We start from the raw sequence: 21,312 nt of genomic DNA on the forward strand, positions 1-21,312 counted from the left end.
CAGGGAAGCTCTCCATAAAGGTTGCCGAACACTGGTGAGCGTGGGCCGGAAACACTCCTGCTTGGTTTGGGAGGAACATTTCAATCTGTGCTCTCAGGAGAATGACCTCTGTTTGTTTAAGTGCAGGCCCTCGTGATAGCTGGGATCTCTCTCCAAGCCGCCAACCTGTATGGCTACGTCCTGTGTAAGATGGGAGGCGAGAGCAACATCAGCAAAGTCACAGCCAGTTTTCTGTCCCAGACGGTGTTCCAGACGGTGAGTTACTCAAGTCTGACTCCTGGACCCCTGATCTCCAGACACTTGGAAGTCCTGGAGGCCTGCTGGCAGTGGCAATTTATGATGGTTTTCTGTATCAGCCAGGCTGCCAGTGTTAGCTGGGTTTTTGTTTGTGGTTTGTGGTTAAAATGTGCACAACAAAATTTACCCTTTTAGTCATTTTTAAGCGTACAGTTCAGTATACCCACATCATCATGCTGCCACAACTCTTTCATCCAAGCAAACTCTGTACCCACTAAACATTTAACTCATTCTCCACCCTCCCCAACCCCAATAAACTCCAGGCAACCACCTACTTTCTACCCACAGGAGTCTGACTAATGTAGGGACCTCATGTAAGTGGAATCACACAGCGCTTGTCATTTTGTGATTGCCATTGTTGGTTTAGAGTGATTTCTTTAAACTACAGAGGGCTTCCTTGGTGACTCAAGACAGTGAAGAGTTTGCCTGCAGTGGAGGAGACCTGGATTCGATCCCTGGGTTGGGAAGCTCCTTTGGAGAAGGGAATGGCAACCCACTCCAGTATTCTTGCCTGGAGAATTCCATGGACAGAGCCTGGTGGGCTACAGTCTATGGGGTCACAAAGTGTTGGATACCGCTGACGTGACTAACACTAATACTATTACTACTACTACCCAGGTGGCTCAGTGGTAAAGAATCTGCCTGCCAATGCAGAAGATGTGGGTTCTATCCCTGGGTGGGAAGGATCCCCTGGAGAAGGAAATGGCAACCCACTCCAGTATTCTTGCCTGGAGAATTCCATGGACAGAGGAGCCTGGTGAGCTACAGTCCATGGGGTTGCAAAGAGTGGGACATGACTTAGGAAATGGCAACCCACTCCAGTATTCTTGCCTGGAGAATTCCATGGACAGAAGAGCCTGGTGGACTACAGTCCACAGGGTCACAAAGAGTCTGACATGACTGAAAGACTAAACAACAACAGAATTAAAGCCGTTACAATTTTTTTAAACCTAGCCTGAGTTCTAGAAGCAACAAACAGATCGTCTAAATGTGACCAGGCTCTTCCTGAAATGGTTCGAGCTATCTTAAGTGTGAACAGTGCAGCTTTAAGCCAAGACTTCGAGCAAGCAGCCCTGAAGGCTTTCAGTTCACCGTGGGCTTGCTCTGGCCTTGATTCGGCAGCCAGGGCACGCACACGTGGGACAGAAAGCCAGGGCTATCTCTTCCCCTTGCAGGCCTGTCCCAGCGACTTTCAGAAGCCTGGCCTCGAGGGGCTGGAGATTCACAAGCATTAGGTAAGCAGTGGGGTCAAGATGGTGGCCTGGACGGTGCGGGGCTAGGGGCTCTCGTGGAAGCGTGGCTCCCCTGGGCTCAGCTGGGCCTCCCAGCGGGCCCGAGCAGTCTGTGTGCACAGTTGGGGGCGGGGGGAGACCAACCTGTGTACTGGGCTTTCCTGGGCTGGGTGGCCTCACGGCCCTTTAGAGGGGTCCCACCTGCCTCACCTTAAACAGGTGCAGATTTGACCCTGGGCAGGCCAGGGGGGGCAGGTGAAGAGAGGAGTGGGAAAGAACAGGGGGACGTGTGCCCCTTCCACTTCCGTGCCCGGAGTCAGAGGGGAAACAGGAATTTCCTCTTTCCTAAGCTGCTCTCAGTTCCTGTGAGTCTTTCAAACTGTGAGTGTCTCAGGGCAATAAGGCTCTCTTACACTTTGGATCTCTCCTTTCATGCAACTTGAAAAACCCTGTAAATTGTCGTGTCTGGCATTGGAAATTGCGATATACATGCTGTGCTTAGTCAGTTGTGTCCGACTCTTTGTGACCCCATGGACTGTAGCCCGCTGGGCTCCTCTGTCCATGAGGATTCTCCAGGCAAGAATACTAGAGTGGGTTGCTATGCCCTCCTCCAGGGATCTTCCCGACCCAGGGCTCAATCCTGGGTCTCCTGCATTGCAGGGGGATTCTTTACCAGCTGAGCCACCAGGGAAGCCCACTGCCAGATACAGTAAGCACATAATTCCTGTATGGGGTGTCTGCACTGACCCCCAGTTCTGTTCATGCGGGTGATTCACGGGTTTTTGACTGTGCGGCTGCATCCTGTGCACTGAGCTCGGCCCAAGCCCCAGTGGGAGGCTCTGTCGCTATTTGAATTTTTCCTCTATCTGAGAAAAGCGTAGGGTCTGCGCTACACTCGCAGTGGTAAAGAATCCGCCTGCCAATGCAGGAGACTCGGGTTTGACCCCTGGGTTGGGAAGATTCCCTGGAGTAGGAAATGGCAACCCACTCCAGTGTTCTTGCCTGGAGCATTCCATGGACAGAGGAGCCTGGTGGGGCTACAGCCCATGGGGGCTGCAAAGACTTGGACATGACTTAGTGATTAAACCACAAGAACGACGCTGCAGCGAAACCACACATTCCTCCCTTTATCCCTTTGGTTCTTTTTCAGGCTTATTTTCCGAGGCAGCAAAGGCACAAGTGAGATGTTCTGTGACGGGACAGCTTCCGACAGAGAAGAGAATTCCATGACCCACGAGCTGCTGGGTTTCACGAGAAGCAGGCCTCGGGACAGAGGTTTGAGGAGCTGTTTTTATTTTTCAAATGACGCATCTGTAAAGAATGCCCTTTACATACGTTCTAAAGGGAAGGTGTACAAACGCTAGATGATTAAAGTGTCTCTGAAAAGTGATGTCACGCCACGCCCGGGGCTGGTCCCTTTCTGCCTGTGACCCACGCGCTGTCCCCACGCTGGCCAGGCGTGACGGGATGGGTCGTGCTGCTTCCGTTCTTTCACAGCCTCCTGTCTCAGGAGCCGACGAGGTTCTCTCCTTCTGGCAGACGCTGACTACAGAACTCCTGGATTCCTGGAAAACAGGACGGCAGGCGCAGAAGCACTGGGGGCTTTCGGTGGCCCTGCCCTGTGCTGGCGAGCCCGCGTCTGAATGGGGCGGAGTCCCAGGTGGCTTAATTCACCCCAGAGTCCCATCTCAGCTGATGCCCTGAATCTCTGCAAGTGAGCCCAGTACGCTGGCTGCCTGTCCGTGGTTACAGCCATGGCTGGAGGCCTCCTGTTGGCCCGTTCTCCAGAATGAGGATCCCGGAAATGTTGCTGCTTACACTGGACACCATTTCACTAGGCCGGCAGGGCTCAGCCACAAGCCTGGAGCTTTAACTACCAACACATCTGCCTCAACTTCAAGGCCTCTGACAGCTGCCCATTGACTGAATCAGGCCTGCATCTGGGTCTGGTTTGGCTCACTGTGCTTTTTTTTCCCCCTTCTTAAATTCTTTTTACAGTTTTACTGAGGTGTAACATTAATATTTCCTATACTGTAAACTTCACCCTCACCGTGCTTTTAAGCTATGACTTAGTTCATAACACTGATGGACTGGAAGATTTTCCCAGACTCCTGGCTTCCTGGGCTGAGGGGGTCATCCCAGACCCCTCCACCCCCATGTCCCCATGGAGGCGGCATGGCCATTCATGACCCTGAATGGGATCTTCTCACTCCCAAGCCCACTCTGCTCACGTGCGTCCCTTCCTGGCCCTGTGGCCCTCTGGATTCACAGGTCCCCTTAAGCACTTACTCTGAATTATACTTCTGTAGGCGACAGTGGCTGGTGAATCTGGTGCTTCTACCAAAAAAGACTGTCCTTTGTCGCAGCTCTTACCTTAAAGAAACAAAGGAAAAATTAAAACCCACAAAGAGAACACAGTGGTGACCTGAACCTGTGCCTGTGACACCGAAGATCTCGGGCCCACCTCTCTCGTAATGAAGATCAAAGCTGAGACAGAACGTCGGGGTCTCTGGGACCTCGCCTGCCTCCCCTCCACCCAGCAGCGAGTCGGGCTGGCGTTGCCTCATGGCTCTGACCTGTGCCTGGGCAATGCTGGTGTGTGTGTGTGTGGGGGGGGGTGTGTGTGTGGGGGGGGGGGGTGTGTGTGGGTGTGTGGGTGTGTGTGTGGGTGTGTGTGGGCTGGCGTTGCCTCATGGCTCTGACCTGTGCCTGGGCAATGCTGGTGTGTGTGTGTGTGTGTGTGTGCGCGCGCGCGCGCGCGCGCGCCTGAGAACCCTCTGAGTGAAGTGTGGCAAATGCAGGTTCCAGGGCCCCATAAAGAACAGATTTAGCAGCTCCTGGGTGGGCCCGGGAACCTGCATTTAAAAAAGATCGATTCATTCTCCAGTAAGAAGATAATGAAGACTCAGAGTGAAAGAGTATGGAGGACAGAAGGTTACACCGTGAAGAATGAGTTCAAGGGAAGCTACTGGGGTGTCAGCTGTCTTTCTAGAAATAAGTAAGTGTGGCGTATGCATACATATACACACACAAGTATTTTTTTAAAAAATGCTTGGGAGGATGCACATATTCCACTCATTGCTTTCTCCCTCTGTAACTGTATCTTGAAGGTCACTGCACCTTGGCATCAACCCATCCAGGTGGGCATGGGGGGTCCTGGGCCGGGGGGAGCTCCTCTCCTGTCTGGTCCTGAGTAGACCCTGCCCCCACCCCCCCAGCCCCCGTCCCTGCTAGAGAAGCTGGATCAGTGGTCCCACAACCCACCGCTGCTCCCCGGCCTCTGGGGGGACCCTGGCCAGGCCAACTGCAGATCAACTGTCTCCCCAGCACGTTGCTGGGTAGGACAGGGACACCCGAGGGTTTGGGGGTGCTGAGAGGGGCCCCATGCACTGGCCTGGACACTGCGGGTAGAAGCAGCTAGGGAAGCCTCCGAGTTCCTGCTCGCAGACCAGGTCTGGGAGGTCACGGGTCCCACAGAAGGCTCGTGGGGCCACTTCCTCCTGATGTTCACCCAGTGTCCTCTCACTCCTCGTCCTCCCCTCCCCAGGAGACCTGCCCGAACCTTCACACCTTGCTCTGGTTGGCTCCCCACCACCACAAACCTACCCTCTCCCTGCCCTGTCCAAGACCGCCCCCCTCATGTACGCCATCCACCCGTGCAGCCCCCACGGTGGCTCCATCACATCCCCACCTAACACGTGAGCCTGAGGCTCAGAGCCCCACAAGGACCTGCCCGAGCCCAGAGCCAGTGGAGGGGCGATGGGGGTGGGGGGTCCAGGCCTGGGGCGAGGGTCGAGGGGGCTGGGATCCCGACACCAAAGCCTGGCAGCTCCCTCGCTGCATGTTTGCACAGGGGCTGCGCATGGCCTCCAGTCTCCCTGGTGATGGGGCGGCTCCCTCACTGAACAAAGCGGTTCTGGGGGCCTTGGCAGCCTCACTGGGCCCTGTCTGCCTTGCCGCAGCCCATGGCAGTGTTCACCCCCATCCCTTCCCATGCTCGCTGCCCCCGGCTGTGCGGTTTCAACTGGAGGCGAGGTTTGGGGAGGTGCGCCCTGTCACACGGGAGTGTGCCCACTGGACGGCACCGTGTCCTTGCAGCTCAGCACTGAGCCCCGAGGCCGCCGTCCAGCCACCTCTCCTACCAGTGCCTCTGAGGACTGAGGCCGCCACAGCCTGCAGCTGGCGGGAGTGAGCACTCAGGCCCGCTGCCCACCCAGCCCTGCATGCTCGCATGGCCAGCCTGCCTCCAGGGGCGGTACCTGCTCCTACGACCCCAAGGGACACGCTGGTCAATGCGAAGACAACACTCGGGAAGGCTGGAAAAGCAGCCAGAGTTGCTTCCCGGGGGGAACCAGGTACCACAGGTGCTGCTGGATGTGGGCACCATCGAGGAGGCTCCAGAAGCCCCCCCTGCTGGGCTCCCAGGCGCTCTGGGTCTTCACGCCCCCCTCCTCGGGGCAGGCCTCCTCCACACTGTGCTCTCGGCCCCCTCTAGGCCGTCCCCCCATCATGGACATGGCCCCCTCTGCTCCTGACCTCTCACCAGCTGACATGCTAAGGCTCTGCCCGTTCCACACAGTGCCAGCAGGGAGCCGGCTCTCCCATGCTCACTGGCCCTGGGTGGCATCCCCAGCTCCCCAGGGGGGTCATGCTGGGCAGCATGGACGTCAGGGACACCTCCTCCTCCCCACCTGCCCCAGCCTGTCGCTTCCCCTCTCTGTGTCCCTTCCTCTCCACGCTGATGCCCGGCTCGGTCCTGCCCTAACCATCTCCCAACCAGTGCAAGTGGCCCACGGCCTCAGCCTCTAAACACACACAGCAACCCCCTCCCCGGTCTCATTTCCTGACAGCTGGGGTCCAAACCGTGAGGCTTGGCTGCAGAGCCGTCCACACCAACTCCCCGACAGTCTCCCTTGCCCCCTTAGGCCTCATCTGCAAAACCTCACTGCCCCACTTCCTCGTCACAGACACATCTAACTGCAGCAAGCCCGACTCTGTTATGGTGGGGAAAGAAAGTCGGTGGTGGGTGTCACTGAAAGAGGGGGTGGCTGTCCCCAACTCCACGCAGCAAGCTGATGCCCTGGAGTGAGTGTGGTGTGGAGATGGGGGCCCCAAGGACTCTGGTACCCAGAGAGGTGCACAACCCTTGAAGGCAGGCCAGCAACATGCCCTCCTGCTCACCCATCCGGGCATCAAGAGGGCTGTGCCGGGCTTCCCTGCAGACAGGTCAAGGTTGGTTGCCCTTCCTCATGGTTCTCAAGGCTAATTCTGTCGATGACTTTCACGTCAGGACCTAATTCCTGTGTGAAACAGGACTCGAATACATGCCCTCACCTCCTCCCCCTCGTCACCCCCGCCTGGCCCCTCTCCATGCTGACTTCCTCTCCTCCCGCCCCCTGCACCAGGTGCCTCCATGACCAGTCTCTCCTCCACCCTTGCGGGCCCTTCCCGCCTCCCCGAGGCCCTCCTGCTCCCTCACCACACGCCCACGTGTTTCCCTGCTGCTCTCAGCTGGAGGGCGCACGGGCCCCATGTGGGAGGGACGCACCCACCTATGCGTGGATCCAGAGGCACTTTGCCAAGCAGCGGGATCTTCAGGTCCTGGCACATGGCCTCCGCACCCCCTGTTGTTGGTGGGAATATCTGAGACTCTCTCTGAAAGGCAATGTGAAAGGGGGAGGAATCCTGAGTTTGTGTCAGAATTGTATGAATGGACCACACTTTAAACAAACTTTAAATAAAAAAAGGCTCTTCTGAGTGTGAAAAGAATTTCCATTAAACCGGCAACAGAGGTTTTTTTTTTTTAAACTATTCCAGTTCCCAAACGATGGGGAAAGCAGAAATGGTTTCCCAGACACCTGACCCCACCATCTCCCCAAGCGTGGAGGCCGGGACCTGGGGGGAATGTGCTCTCACCTGGCATTTGGGGCAGATGAAGCCGCTCATGTTCTCCACCACCCCAATGATGGGCAGCTTCACCTTGTGGCAGAAGCTGATCTCTTTCCGGACATCCTGGAGTGACACTTCCTGTTAAGGTTCCAGAAGACTGGTTATTTCAGAGTCTGGGCACAAAGAGGGAACGATTGCGTGGTGGAGGGACGGCTGCAGGGCCACAGCGTCACTGTCGTGAAGCTTTAGAGACTCTGTATGTAAGGGCTTCCCTGGTGGCTCAATGGTAAAGAACCTGCCTGCCAATGCAGAATTGCAGAGAGTCAGACACGACTTAGCGACTGAACAACAACCGTTCCATGAGTGTTTCATGCAACCACGTGTGAGCCCTGTTTTAGCCCGGGGCGGGGGCAGCCTGCAGGCTTGCCTGGCTGCCGTTTTCGTAGATTGAGTTCTTCTGGAGCACAGCCTGACCTCCACATTACCTCTGGCCACTTCATCCCATAATGGTACCACTGGGGAGCTGGGACAGAGACCCTGTGATCCGCAAAGCCTGAAATAGTTCCCCTCTGGCCCTTAACAGAAAAAGTCTGCTAACCTCTGACCTTGGTTATCATGACCACAACTTTATGGACCAAAAGAAAATAAGGAATATTACCCGGTTTGGAGCCCTGCGAATTCACTTCTGGACCCTATGTGCCTTACAGCGAGAGGAGCGTGGGTAATCAGAGCTTAGTACCCTCCCCAATCCATCTGTAATTTTATTGCAGACACATGTCCAAGTGTTGTGTGCTATCAAGCACAGCTCTAATAGTCGTGGGCCCCCAGTGGACCCGGGCTTTGAGTCTATTCTCCTGAGGCCCACGTTTGCCTCTTGAGCCCTTGGAGGCTGGGGTGCAGACAAAAGGGCTTGGCTAGAAAGTAAACCTTCTGGTACTAAGCATCTCCGTAGGGTGCCTCTGGTTCTCTCCCTAGTGTCCTCTAAAAGCCCTGCTTCCTCAAAAATGACCCCCAAAGAAAGCCAGCTGCTGCATGTGCAAGGCTCCGAGGGAGTGGGTGTGCCCAGCGTGAAGTCCTGTTTTCTGGAGAAGTGACAGATACAGAAGCAGACACAGCGCACCCTCGCCGCTTCCGGAACGGCCACTGCCCTGCTCCTGAACCTAAGGGGGGCTCTGTTTCCTTTCACAGTAAATGTGGTATTGGAGAGGCCACTCTTGTGTCAACTCGATTGCTGCTGTTGCTTTTGACCATTTTTAGAGTGGTTTTAGGCTCACAGAAAGCACACAGTCCCCACACGGGAAGCCTTGCCCGCTGTCAGCACCTGCCGTCGGGGTGGACGTCCCAGCTCCACTGTCCCTGAGGTCACTTCTTTGGGACTTGCTCTCGAGAGCACGGCTGGTCTAAGGGTCTAAAAGTGCAGGGCTGGTCGCCCAGCTCTGTTAAATATCCATCAGGAAACATTTCTAATGAAGCATCCGTCTTCTCTCCACCGCCATCCTTGGGCCAGGCCCCCTTCCACACCTGCTCTAGCCAGCCCCCATCCCAGCCACCTCATGCCTCCCTGTCCACCGACAACGGCTGAACTGAAGACAAACATAAGGTTTCTGCGGATCCCAGCCAGGGTGTTGGGGGGCCCAGGGCCTTGGGCAGTGGGAGAAAAGAGCCCCCTCAGTGCGCTGCAATGTGGACCCTGCTCCGCCCGGCCCTCACTCACCTGCGGCGTGGTAATGATAACCACCCCGTCGATGTGCGCCGTGGCCAGGTACTGCACCACTGAGAGGTGTTCGTCTGAAGTCCCGGGCGGGGTGTCCACGATGAGGTAGTCCACCTCGCCCCAGTCCACATCGCGGAGGAACTGCTTGATCATGCCTGTGGGGGAGGCCGCGGTGATGCACACTGGCTCCTGTCCTCTGACCCTACAAAAGCACAGCTCCTGACCCTTACGCACAGCTCGTCTATGCGCTCCGTCGGTGGGGTCTGGCAGTGCCTGGGGGCTTGTCCAAAACTAGGGAGGGTCCTCTACTCGCCTCCAGGGTGGCCAGGGAACTGCTAACACCCTGTGTGGAGGACCGTCCACCCCCAACTTCCCCAACAAGGGATTGTCTGGCTCGGAACATCACAGCACAGAGGCTGAGGAGCCTTGCCCAGGTTGGCACTTCCGTACCTGCAGCCTGGACACCCTATCAAACTGGTACTGACTTCACCCCATATCCTCTTCTCTCTGACAAGAGCACAAACCACCAGAGGGATCATTTCAGGATTAGGTGGGTTTTCAGGAGAGAAAAACCCATCAGAGATACGAAAATTTGTAACATTACATTTATTACATAAAATTGGAATTTCTATGGGCTCTCTTCAACCAGTGAAGAAAGAGGCCACCAGGGACACAGGCCATCCTGATGGGATGGGATTTGCTTCTGCCCCTGGAAGGACGTGATGAGAGACAGAAAGCAGAGTGACAAACCATTTTTCTTTGGTCCCCTCCAGATGACAGCATCGTCGGGGCTGCTGAGTAAGAAACCCACCGACATCACCCCCAAGTTGTCTTCCAGGAACTGGAAAGGATGGTGCAAGAGACATTTTACTTCAAACCACAGTGCCAGGCACTTCCCTATGTCTTGTGTCTGAGCGCGGGCGGAAGAAATTGAGGGGGCAAAGTTACTATGTGATGTGAGTATATATTCACTTTTTGAATCCTTAAATCTCTCCCACCCCCAAAAAAATCATTAAAAAAAAAGGTTACCATATTTGGGGGGATTGAAAGAATCACCATACGGCCCTAGGTGGCAATGACAATGAACTCAGCTGAAATAAACAAATACGGTCTCCTCTGAAGGAGGTCACAGAGGATGAGATGGCTGGATGCATCATGACTCAGTGGACATGAGCTTGAGCAAACTTGGGAGACAGTGAAGGACAGGGAAGCCTGGTGTGCTGCAGTCCATGAGGTCGCAAAGAGGCGGGCATGACAGAGCGACTAAACAACAACAAACTTGCTGTTTTAATCTGGCTGGCCCCACTTCTGGTTTCGTACATAAAGTTTTATTGGAAAAGGGCCACAGTCATTCATTTGCATATCACTACTTTCCATCTACAATGGTGGCAACTGTTTGGCCCACAAACTGAAAAGAGCTACTCTGAGCCAATCTCTGGTCGTAACTGGATCCCCCAGGCCCAGGAAAGTGCCTCAGTGACTACCCATTGGCTGAGAAATAGCCACCGACTGACTGCCCACCACTATCCCTTATGTACACACCACCCTGAAGGGAAGGCCTGGGGTGGGCACTCACCACTGGAGACCAGCCCGAGCCGCTCTGGTGAACCTGTGGGAACAGGAGCCTGTCTCATTTGTGAGAAATTACACACCCTGGTCATGCTTTACACGCAAAGTTTATGCAGTAGGAGGGCAGTTTTATAAATTACGATTCGTTGTCTTAAAGGCTGCCACTGAATTCTTAACAGGGAGTGAATACCAGGGGGTCAGGGTTTGGCGATACAGGTGCATGCTCAGTTGCTCAGTCATGTCCGACTCTTCGCAACCCTATGGGCTGCAGCCCACCAGGCTCCTCTGTCCATGGGATTTTCCAGGCAAGAATACTGCAGTGGGTGGGTTGCTGTGCCCTCCTCCAGGGGACCTTCCCAACCCAGGGATGGAACCTGTGTCTCTCATGTCTCCTGCATTGGCAGGCAGGTTCTTTACCACTAGTGCCACCTGGGAAGCCAGAGATACAGATGATAGGGTGCATACACTTTCCCCTCCCAGGTTGGGCGATCTGGGAACTCTGCTTAAATATCGCGTCAGGGAACCGATGTTCATCAGAGTCCAGTATGATCTGGGGGATTTTAAAAGCATGACAGAAACCGGTTGGGGGTTGCTGCGAAGATGCAGGTAACTGAGTGGAGGGACGCCCCTGAGTGACGCAGCGGTCACGGAACCCTCCCGCTGGTGGTCTGAGCTGCTGCCCCAGGGGACAAGGCCTGGAAAAGGGGTATCGGTGGGAAGCTGGGGCTATTTCAAGACCCAGATGCTTTCCAGTTAGGTGTCACTAACTGCCAGGGTGAGGGCTTCCCTGGTTGTTCAGTGGCAAAGAATCCACCTGCCAAGGCAAGAGACTCAGGTTCCATCCCTGGGTTGGGAAGATCCCCTGGAGAAGAAAATGGCAACCCACTCCAGTATTCTTGCCTGGAGAATCCTACGGACAGAGAAACCTGGCAGGCCTTAGTCCCTGGGGTCAAAGAACAGTCGGACACGACTTAGCGACTAAGCAACAACAAACAGCCAGGGTTGAAGTCCACTCCGACGCTTCTCTATGAAACTGGAACTTACGCAATTTCTAACTGCACATCAGTCTTAGAAGTTATGCTTCAGGCAACTCTGGAGCCAAAAGAGAAGGCCCATTTTTCCTGGTGACATCTTACTTTTGTAAACAGTTGACTCAGATATAATTCACATACCACACAGTTCACCCAGTTAAAGTGTACACTTAAATGACTTCAGGATAGTCACAGAATTGCACATCCATCACCACAATCAACGTCAGAACATTCTGTTTACTCTAAGAAGATACCTTGCACCCCTCAAGTGTCACCCCCAACCACCACGCTTCCCCCCACTCCTAGGTCACCATGGATCTACTGTGTCTACAGAGGTGCCTGTCCCCAACATTTGACAGAAATGCAATTCAGGTAATATGTGACTCTTTGTCACTGGCTTCGAAGTCATACTTCAAAAAAAAAACAAAACATTAATTCCTATTAATAATCATTCTCTAAGTCACTGGTCTTGAAAGAGGGGGTAAACCCGATGATCCAACGGTACAGGAGAAGAAAAGGGTGGAATTTCTCACCATTTACAATGTTCAGTTTTTATAAACGACTTGTGCGCCGGCTCAGTGGGTAGCACGTGTGTGTGACTGACGATGAAGGGAGACCCATGCTCCAGAGCCTGCTGCCCGCGGGTACGCGGTCAGAGCCATGGTCCCGCTGCTCTGCCCTGACCCCGCACGGCATCAGCACCTCTCAGCACATGGAAAGCAAGTGCCAAGCCCTGACCAGAGTCCCCAGGGGCTGGTCCCGTCCACCTAGGCTACTCTCTGCCACCCTGAGGGCCACTCTGCCTGGCCCCACAGGCTACTGGGTATGAGGACAGTCCCCCAGCCCAGCATGCCTTCCTCCTGGCTTCTCTAAGCAGGGTGCCCTTGACTACCTCCTCCCAGAGAGCAGCTCCCCGGGCCCCCTCCCTGCCATCTGTCCCATCCCCTCGCTTCACGTAGATTCCTATTGTCACCCGTCCTTCCCATGAGGGCAGGGTCTTTATCTGCCTCGTTCACCTCTGAATGGCAGCACCCAGTGCTTCGTAAAGAATGAACCCATCCCGACAGCCCCGGACAAGGCTGGTCCTCCAGGCTGGCTTCAAAACGCAACCCTCTGGGGAGCCCCTTCCTGGCTGGCTCTGCGCACCAGGGTGGGAGGAGGCGGTGGCACCTAGTTCGGCTGCCCCCCATCCCCCAATCCCACGTCACCCGCCTGCCTCGCAGTCTCACTTCCCCTCACTTCCCCAGTGACCACAGGGGCAGAAAGATTCCCTTGCTTCCAGCCTACGGAGCCCTCGCCAGCCCTGCTCAAGCTTTCCCAGCCAGGACCAAGTTTTCGTGTCTGACTTCTGCATTTGACTTGCTCTTTCCCTTCCCCTCTAAGACGGCATCGAAATGAACACTTCTCAGATGGCTTGGATGAACTTACAGATGGGTTGCCCCCCCCAATACACCCCCAAACTCACAGCTGTTGTTAAAAGTAGACCCTCGACTGAACCCTCCCTGATGTGGTCACATCCAGGTAAAAATGCACGTGCTCCGCTGACCCCCTGGCTTAGGGTGCACAGCTCAGGGCTCAGGTTCATTATAAGAAAATATTTCCCAGCGTTTTTAAAATTTTGCTCTTACCTGTTCTCCTTCCAATCCCATGATCTTGGGAATTGACGGCCCACATATATCGATGTCTAGAAGAGCAACCTGGGGAACGAGAAGAGATCAGGGCAGTGATGCAACGCAGGTCCAATCCTCTGGGTGTGCACAATCGGGAGGGGACGGGGTTCGAGCAAAAGAAGGGAGGGGAGAAGACACAGAGAAACCAGGTGGAACATGGACTGAGTGGAGTCTCAGAGTTACAACATTCACTTCCGGGTCTTGGAGACACAGTCAAGACACCCAACAAGTGCAAAGTACATCAACACCCCCATGCTCCCCCCAACCCCTGCCACCCTCAATATGGCCTGTTTTCAAGGTGAGCTTATGAACCAGGATGTCAGGTTGTTCGCAGATTCAGGTCCAGCCGCTGTTTACCTGGTCTTTACCACATCCTGTGGGGGGCGGTGGTGTGTGTGTGTGTGTGTGTGTGTCCTGGGGTGTGTGTGTATGTGTATCCTGGGGTGTGTGTGTGTGTGTATCCTGGGGCGTGTGTGTGTATCCTGGGGCGTGTGTGTGTGTGTATCCTGGGGCGTGTGTGTGTGTGTCCTGGGGGGGGGTGTGTGTGTATCCTGGGGTGTGTGTGTGTGTGTATCCTGGGGCGTGTGTGTGTGTATCCTGGGGTGTGTGTGTGTGTGTATCCTGGGGCGTGTGTGTGTGTGTCCTGGGGTGTGTGTGTGTGTGTATCCTGGGGCGTGTGTGTGTGTGTCCTGGGTTGTGTGTGTGTGTGTCCTGGGTTGTGTGTATGTGTGTATCCTGGGGTGTGTGTATGTGTGTATCCTGGGGTGTGTGTGTGTGTGTGTATCCTGGGGCGTGTGTGTGTGTGTGTCCTGGTTGTGTGTGTGTGTGTCCTGGGTTGTGTGTGTGTGTGTGTGTCCTGGGTTGTGTGTGTGTGTGTCCTGGGTTGTGTGTGTGTGTGTCCTGGGTTGTGTGTGTGTGTGTATCCTGGGGCGTGTGTGTGTGTCCTGGGTCTTGTGTGTGTGTGTGTGTGTCCTCGGTTGTGTGTATGTGTGTGTGTGTCCTGGGGTGTGTGTGTGTGTGTGTGTGTGTGTGAGATCATTATATCTGCTTTACCAAAGAAGAAACTGCGGCTCAGTCTAGGGGGTGTGTGTGTGTGTGTGTGATCATTATAACTCTGCTTTCCCGAAGAAGAAACTGCAGTTCAGAGATGCCCAGAGACTTGTTCAACAAGCAAGGAAGAGAGCTGGGACTTAAACCAAGGTCTCTGGACTCCAATACCAGGGTTCTTCCCACGGATCCGGGGGCCTGGCTAGGAGGGCCAGAGTGGACCCTCCAGCTGAGTTCTGATCAAGCCCTGTTTTCCTGTAATGCTGAAGGTTAACAGTGGCGTAGGTTCAACTTCTAAAGGAGAAAGTAAGAATAAGGAAACACACAGAAGTTCTTTGCTCGTGACATGTCCAGCCCAGGAGGACTCTTTCCACCCCAAATGCCCCGCTTTCCTCATGTGATACGTGAAAAGGTCTGACACAGCTCTCAGAAACTCTCTAAAGAGCAGAGCTATTCATCCTGAAAGCTCTTATGTCTTAGATCCAAAGTGCAGCACCTCTGGGTAACTTTTTAACTTGTCCCAAATTCGTTTCTTGCTTCCCTCTTCCATTCTCTCAACAATCCCTTATGATCGCCTCCTGTGATCCTCACATGACCTCACACCGGGGTCAGCAAAGGGGTTCATACACTGGATCACCATCTGCCTCCTGCGCCCTCTGCTGGACCTCAAGAAGAATGCAACAGAACTCATCCTAAAGACCATTCTTGAGGCTTCAGGCTGGTGTGTGTTTAATGGTCCAGAGATTTTACATCAGAGCCTGAGGACCTGGGCAATTACACCATCCCTACAGCCCTAATGGGAGACTTTTGTCAAGGCTCTTGAGTTTCTAGCCTCTCGGTCTAGAATGTCTCACTCTCTTTTGGGAACAGTTTAACCCGTTTCCTTTTAAGGAATTATTAATACATCCCCTCCACCCCCAACAGAAGGGGTATCTTGAGTGAAAGATGCAGGAAAGATATCCCGTGCACTCATTCCCGTGGTGGTCTTCACCCCCTCCATACTCCAGGGAGTGGAATGAAGAAATAATGATGATGACTATCAGGGACACTGACTGAGCACTTCCTATGCATCTAGTGTCGTGTTAAGCATTTTACAGCTACAGGTATCACCTCACTCAGGACTGAGTCCCATTTTACAGATGAGAACACTGAGGCAGAGAGTCTGATAACCTGCCCACGGTTACAGCAGTGGTGTGGGCAGTGCTGGGAGGTGATGGTGGGCAGACCGACTCTAGAGCCTGTGTTCTTGGCCACCACACTAGACCTCGCCCCACTCTGGCCCCACAGGTTCAGCTAGACTTCGGACCCTCCCTCTTCTCCAGCAGTTAGACCTGCTACTCCATCTCCCCAGCTTTGCTCTCATTTCCTGCCACTGGTTTCAGCCACCGCACTAGCCGTGACCTTGTGGCCCCTCATGGAGACAAGACCAATGTTTCTTGCTGGTTCACCATCACCCTCTGACAACACTCAACTGCTGCTGTAATAACATTCAGACCATGCCTCTTTCCCACGGGAATGTCCTCCTTGGGCGTTAAAGCCTCCTGGGCTGGCCCAGCCCCATTCTCGGCTCCTCCACCGTAGCAGCAGCAGCAGCGGCCCTGCCCTGCCCGCCTGTCCAGTCTGCTCCGGCGGTTCTGGCTCTGGCCTCTGCCTATACCTCCTCCCTCCACCTTCCACCAGCTGCCATCAGAGCCCAGAGGACGCCTTCTCCAACCTGCTGCCCAGCTGGCTCCAGGCAGTCCCTTCTCCCTTTCACCAGATCCCTCGAGCACACCTTAGGTAACAGAAACCAGACTTCAGAGAAGCCCACATCCGTCAGGCAGGCCAATGGGAGTGGCTCCACACATCATAAAACGATCAGAAGAGAAATGAGTTACAAGCGGAATTCAGAGCCACAGTCAATGAGAGAAACACCAAGCTTTCCAGACCCCCTAGTCCCACCTCAGCAAAGTCTCCAGAAGGCCACGGCCTCCCCAGCATTTCAGTCCTCCTGCAACAAAGTTCTTCTCCAGCCAGCACCGGCGCAGCTGGGCTACAAACCAAACCACCAAACCAGGGGCTGGCGAGCTGCAACCCGGGGGCCAAACCCAGAATGCCACCTATTTTTGTACAGACCACAGCTAAGAATGGCTATTATGTTTTTAGAGTAGGGGGAAAAAAATAAAAAGAATATTTTTATTTCATGACATGTGAAAATTATGAAATTCAAAGTTTTATTAGAACACAGCCACAGTCACAGGCTGCTTTTGTGTTAAAGGGGCAGAACTGAGAGTTGCTACAGAAACTGTATAACCTACAAAACCTAAAATAATTACCATCTGGCGCTTTATATAAAAAGTCTGCTGACCTCCAAAATCAACTCTTTTTTAACCCAATGATTTTAAAAATATATATATTCCTGGAGTCCTCGGTGAGATGTCTAAGAGGTCATTGTGCATTTGTGTATCTGTGTGTGTGTACACACACTGAGGGCAGGCTGGAATGGTGGGCTTCATTCCCCTGCCCACGGTAGCTGCCTTTACTGGGTTTTTTTCATGCAGGAAATTTAGCCGTTATTTTATTAAGAACTTAGGATGCTATTTCATACTGGAATAGAATGGTTTATCTCACACAAGTAGAAAGTACTGGCATTTATCCAGTTTTTAGTTTTAAAAAAATAACTGGCAATATAGCGCAGTTTTGAAATGTCAATATTAAATTAAAAGTACTCTACAGTCCCTGCTAGTACTATCTTAATAAAAAAGCCACATAAAAGGGAAAAGCCATTAGTCAGTTATAAGACAAATGTGAAAAGTTAGCCTTTATACATATAAAGTAAATTTCAACATTGAAAATGCAAAAAGAGAAAACTAATTTTCAAAAACTCATCAGTGTATGCAAGAAGGCACACACCAAGGCAGTGGAAAGAACTGAAAATGGTCTGGAACAGCTTTCAACATGAACATAATAAAACTGTTTCTATGTTATACCGAATACCCCTGCAAGGCCCCAAACAGTCCTCTAGTGGAAAAACAGTTGGCAATCTATGCAGAGTTTTGGCAAAACCAAAAAGGTGGAATGCATTCTGCGTTTAAAAAAAAAAAACAAAGAGTATTCATGGTTTCATCAGGTATAACACCATCAGTTCAGTTCAGTCGCTCAGTCGTGTCCGACTCTTTGCGACCCCATGATTCGCAGCATGCCAGGCCTCCCTGTCCATCACCAACTCCAGGGTTTTCCTTAAACTCATGTCCATTCAGTCGGTGATGCCATCCAGCCATTTCATCCTCTGTCATCCCCTTCTCCTCCTGGCCCCGATCCCTCCCAGCATCAAGGTCTTTTCCAATGAGTCAATTCTTCGCATGAGGTGGCCAAAGTATTGGAGCTTCAGCTCCAGCATCAGTCCCGCCAATGAACACCCAGGACTGATCTCCTTTAGAATGGACTGGTTGGATCTCCTTGCAGTCCAAGGGACTCTCAAGAGTCTTCTCCAACACCACAGTTTAAAAGCATCAGTTCTTCGGTGCTCAGCTTTCTTCACAGTCCAACTCTCACATCCATACATGACCACTGGAAAAAGCATAGCCTTGACTAGACGGACCTTTGTTGGCAAAGTAATGTCTCTGCTTTTTAATATGCTGTCTAGGTTGGTCATAACTTTCCTTCCAAGGAGTAAGCTTCTTTTAATTTCATGGCTGCAGTCACCATCTGCAGTGATTTTGGAGCCCCAAAAAATAAACTCTGACACTGTTTCCCCATCTATTTGCCATGAAGTGATCAAAGTGAATACTGGGGTCATGTTCTATGATCAAAGCAAAACTGTATGAGGCCCAATGAATAACATGTATTTTCTTTTTTTTAATATCACAGGGACTTCAAATTTCCAGTTGACCTTTTTGGTAAAAAATTTTCTCTTCCTCTCCCTCTCATACCTCTTATTCAAGCTGAAATTCTGAGAGCAGCCCTGGGGAATCTGAATTTTCCTGTCCTCTGTGTACGTGGGTGTGAGTGAATGGCCTAGGTCAGGGGTCAGCAAATGTTTTCTTCAAGGGCCAAATGGAAAGTGTTTCAGGCTTTGTGGGAAAAATCCAGGATGATATGTAGGTTCTAATGTAATACTGTAAAAACAACCATTTATAAACATAAAAACCACCAGAGCTCACAGGCCATAAGACAGGCTCTTGTTGGCAGACCCCTGGCTAGAAAAGACAGAAAGGGGGTTTCATAAAGACCCATAAAGAGAAAGAAGCTTGAACTGAACATAATATATAATCAGCAAGACTAGAAAAATGTACACCTGGTATCCATGTTCATGGCTAGAGAATCCAATGAAATATTCATTTCATTGCTCAACTCCCTTGCATTTCCTTGTTCCCTCTGCAGGGATATAAATTCCAAAGAGGCCAATTCAGCTGCTGCTAAGAGTCAGCCCCCTGCCAGCCATCATGAGCCCTGAGAAAGGAAGGAGCCTCTCCCAGTTTTCCCCAAGGTCCCACCTGCGTGTTTTCATCCTCCGCTAGGCCGTGGGCCAGGTGGGCGCTAAATGTGCTTTTCCCAACGCCGCCTTTCCCAGACAACACCAAGATCTTGTGTTTCACGGTCTTCATTTTTTCTTTGATTTCCTCTATGGCTGCAAAGAAAGCAAGTCAGGTGACCAAACTCCTGACTCAGTCTTTCAGTTTTTAAGTTTTTACTGCAGTAGAGTTGATTTACAATGTTATGTTAGTTTCTGCTGTAAAGTGAGTCAGTTATATCTGTACATATATCTACTTTTCTTTAAGATTCTTTTCCCATATAGGTCATTACAGAGTACTGCTCAGTTTCCTGTACTATACGGCAGGACCTTATTAGTTACCTATTTTATATATAGTGGTGTGTATATGTCAATCTCAATCTTCCAATTTATCACCCCCCTGCCCCGCCCCAGTACCATAAGTTTGTTTTCTACATCTGTGACACTATTTCTGTCTTGTATATAAGTTCATTTGTACCACTCTTTTAGATTCTACATATAAACAATATCATGATATTTGTCTTTCTCGGAATGTCGCTCTTCCGATGGGCTGGAAGGAGGTAAGTGCTCGACTATTTCAAGGGATCGTGAGTGAAACAGCACCTCACCAATGGTAGTAATAAGAGCTACAAAAAATCCAAAAAAGCCCCCAAAACAAACCCACAAGGCTACTAGCACATCTGAGAGTTCCTTACTTCTTGGTTTACTCATTTGTCTCCTCTGCTGCTGCTGCTGCTGCTAAGTCACTTCAGTCGTGTCCGACTCTGTGTGACCCCAGAGATGGCAGCCCACCAGGCTCCCCCGTCCCTGGGATTCTCCAGGCAAGAACACTGGAGTGGGTTGCCATTTCCTTCTCTACTAGAATATAAAGCCCATGAAGCAGGGAACTCAGCAGTGTTCATACTATATTCCCAGGTCCAGAACACAGCTCTGAATGCAGCAGTGATTCCCAACCTGGGGGCAAACCCCACCAGGACGCATTTGGCAGTGTCTTGGGGTATTTTTGGTTGCCATGGGAAGGAGTGCTGCCCACATGTAGCCGGTAGAGGCCAGGAATGCTGCTAAATGTCCTACTATGTTCAGGGCAGAGACACACTCACAACAAAGAATCATCCAGCCCTGAATGTCAGGAGGGCTGGGAGTGAGATGCTGACAAATACTACAGGCACTTAGTACCTGTCACGATAACCATCATTATTACACATTTATAATACTATGTCTTCAGTATTTCCTCCTAGTTCAAAGCCTTAAAACACTGTAACTGTTTTTCGCCAGTTTGCTGTGGAAACGGAGGGTCAGAGAGGTTAAGGCTTAAAAATAAGACAGATGACCTCATCTGTCTCAATCACAGCTGTGTACCCAGCACAGAACACTGTGCCTGCAAGTGATTAATTCATACTTCTGTTGAATTCATGGGAGAAGAGCTCCTCAAAAAGAAAGGAAATTTTGTCCAAAAAAAAACCAGCTGGCAGAGCTAGGATCTAAGCCCAGGCTCCCTGACTTCAAAGTTTATATCCTATTCAGGCTGGTGCCGCCCTCCTTCCGACCAATTCCACTTGCTGTCACTCAAACTTTTCGTCCCACCCCCTCACCCTGCCCACTTTCACCCCTGCCCCGCCCCTCCCGAGACCCCTATGGACTCCACGCCAGTCACGGATTCAGGCTCCGCCCCGACCCCCGCCGATCTTTTCCACGTTCTTCCCCTCCGGGCTCCGCTTCTGTCACTCATTCCTCAAGCCCCGCCCCTTATCTGCAGGCGTTCCTCACGCCCGCCCCCTCTGGGCCCCGACCCTGTCACTCATCCCTACCCCTCCCACTCCACCTACGCCCCGCCTCTTCCGGAATCGCGCTTTTCACTTCCCATTCAAGCCTTGCCCCTTTCTCACCCGGGTCCGCGGCAGCACCAGCTCCAGAAGCGCAGAGCCGCTGGTTGGGGCACCCCTGACATGAGGCCCCTCGACCTGCCTGGGCACTGTCGGCCCCTGGACAGTCTGCGCGGAGACAGGATCACAGTTAGAATGGCTCCTCTCCTTTCAGCTCCCCCTACCCGAGCCCCCTCCGCGCGCTCACCGTGAGGCACCTCCTCCATTCTGCTGCTCTGGACGCTTACGCGTTCACCGGAAACCGCGGTTGCATATTTCCGTCTCGTGGCGCTCAATCTGACCCTCCAGCTGCGCGATATAAGTCTCCGAAAGAGGACTTTGCGCACGCGCAAACCCTGTGGCAGGTGCTTAGGGAGGTTTTCTGTTCCTTTTAAAACTGAGCCTCGGTTATCTATCATAAATACTTAAGCGTGTCTACTAGAAACAAAGGGGTTTCCCTACATCAATGCCATTTTCATACCCAAGAGATTTGATTGACGCAAAGCTGT

At 52.5% G+C, this 21,312-nt stretch overlaps 2 protein-coding genes and 1 long non-coding RNA gene across 6 annotated transcripts in view; 2 read left to right on the top strand and 1 right to left on the bottom strand.

Annotated features, from left to right (window-relative positions):
* TVP23A (trans-golgi network vesicle protein 23 homolog A) overlaps nt 1–2,919 on the top strand; it is a 43,948-nt gene extending 41,029 nt beyond the window's left edge. For 2 of the 3 annotated variants that reach the window (XM_086375796.1, XM_086375795.1), the window contains 3 exons: nt 127–255; nt 1,473–1,532; nt 2,680–2,919. In XM_086375796.1, coding sequence (XP_086231922.1) covers nt 127–255; nt 1,473–1,532 — 189 coding nt within the window. In that variant the 3' untranslated portion in view covers nt 2,680–2,919. The remainder of the gene's footprint in view (nt 1–126; nt 256–1,472; nt 1,533–2,679) is intronic. The other variant, XM_086375797.1, reaches the window with a different exon arrangement.
* On the bottom strand, nt 2,802–21,056 carry NUBP1 (NUBP iron-sulfur cluster assembly factor 1, cytosolic). 2 transcript variants are annotated; one of them, XR_015154751.1, is made up of 11 exons: nt 21,012–21,056; nt 20,828–20,932; nt 18,925–19,058; nt 13,361–13,429; nt 10,709–10,741; nt 9,883–9,973; nt 9,133–9,287; nt 7,446–7,717; nt 7,082–7,184; nt 3,819–3,902; nt 2,802–3,094 (listed from the first exon to the last, which is right to left on the bottom strand). XR_015154751.1 is itself a non-coding variant. In XM_086375794.1 (11 exons), exons 1-11 carry the CDS (start codon nt 21,028–21,030, stop codon nt 3,036–3,038), a joined length of 963 nt encoding a protein of 320 aa, XP_086231920.1. In that variant the 5' UTR covers nt 21,031–21,056; the 3' UTR covers nt 2,802–3,035. The 2 variants fall into 2 exon arrangements, 1 of the variants encoding a protein (XP_086231920.1); XM_086375794.1 differs by having other exon boundaries at nt 7,446–7,556.
* Nucleotides 4,402–7,295, top strand: LOC147345436 (uncharacterized). Its single transcript, XR_015154753.1, has 2 exons — nt 4,402–4,527; nt 5,628–7,295. It is a non-coding gene; the product is annotated as an uncharacterized LOC147345436 (long non-coding RNA).
* Nucleotides 21,057–21,312: the final 256 nt, after the last annotated feature.

Source organism: Bos grunniens, chromosome 25 (genome assembly GCF_055505025.1).
Source record: "Bos grunniens cultivar Pamir isolate PY7600 chromosome 25, Bosgru_T2T1.0, whole genome shotgun sequence".
NCBI lineage: Eukaryota > Metazoa > Chordata > Mammalia > Artiodactyla > Bovidae > Bos > Bos grunniens.

Excerpts from the sequence above, each read along its gene's own strand:
- NUBP1 (XM_086375794.1), bottom strand. Across the intron at positions 7,185-7,445 it reads TCATCTGCCCCAAATGCCAG|AGAGAGTCTCAGATATTCCC; the intron begins GTGAGAGCACAT and ends ATTGCCTTTCAG. Across the intron at positions 3,095-3,818 it reads CTACAGAAGTATAATTCAGA|GAATCCAGGAGTTCTGTAGT; the intron begins GTAAGTGCTTAA and ends CCTGTTTTCCAG.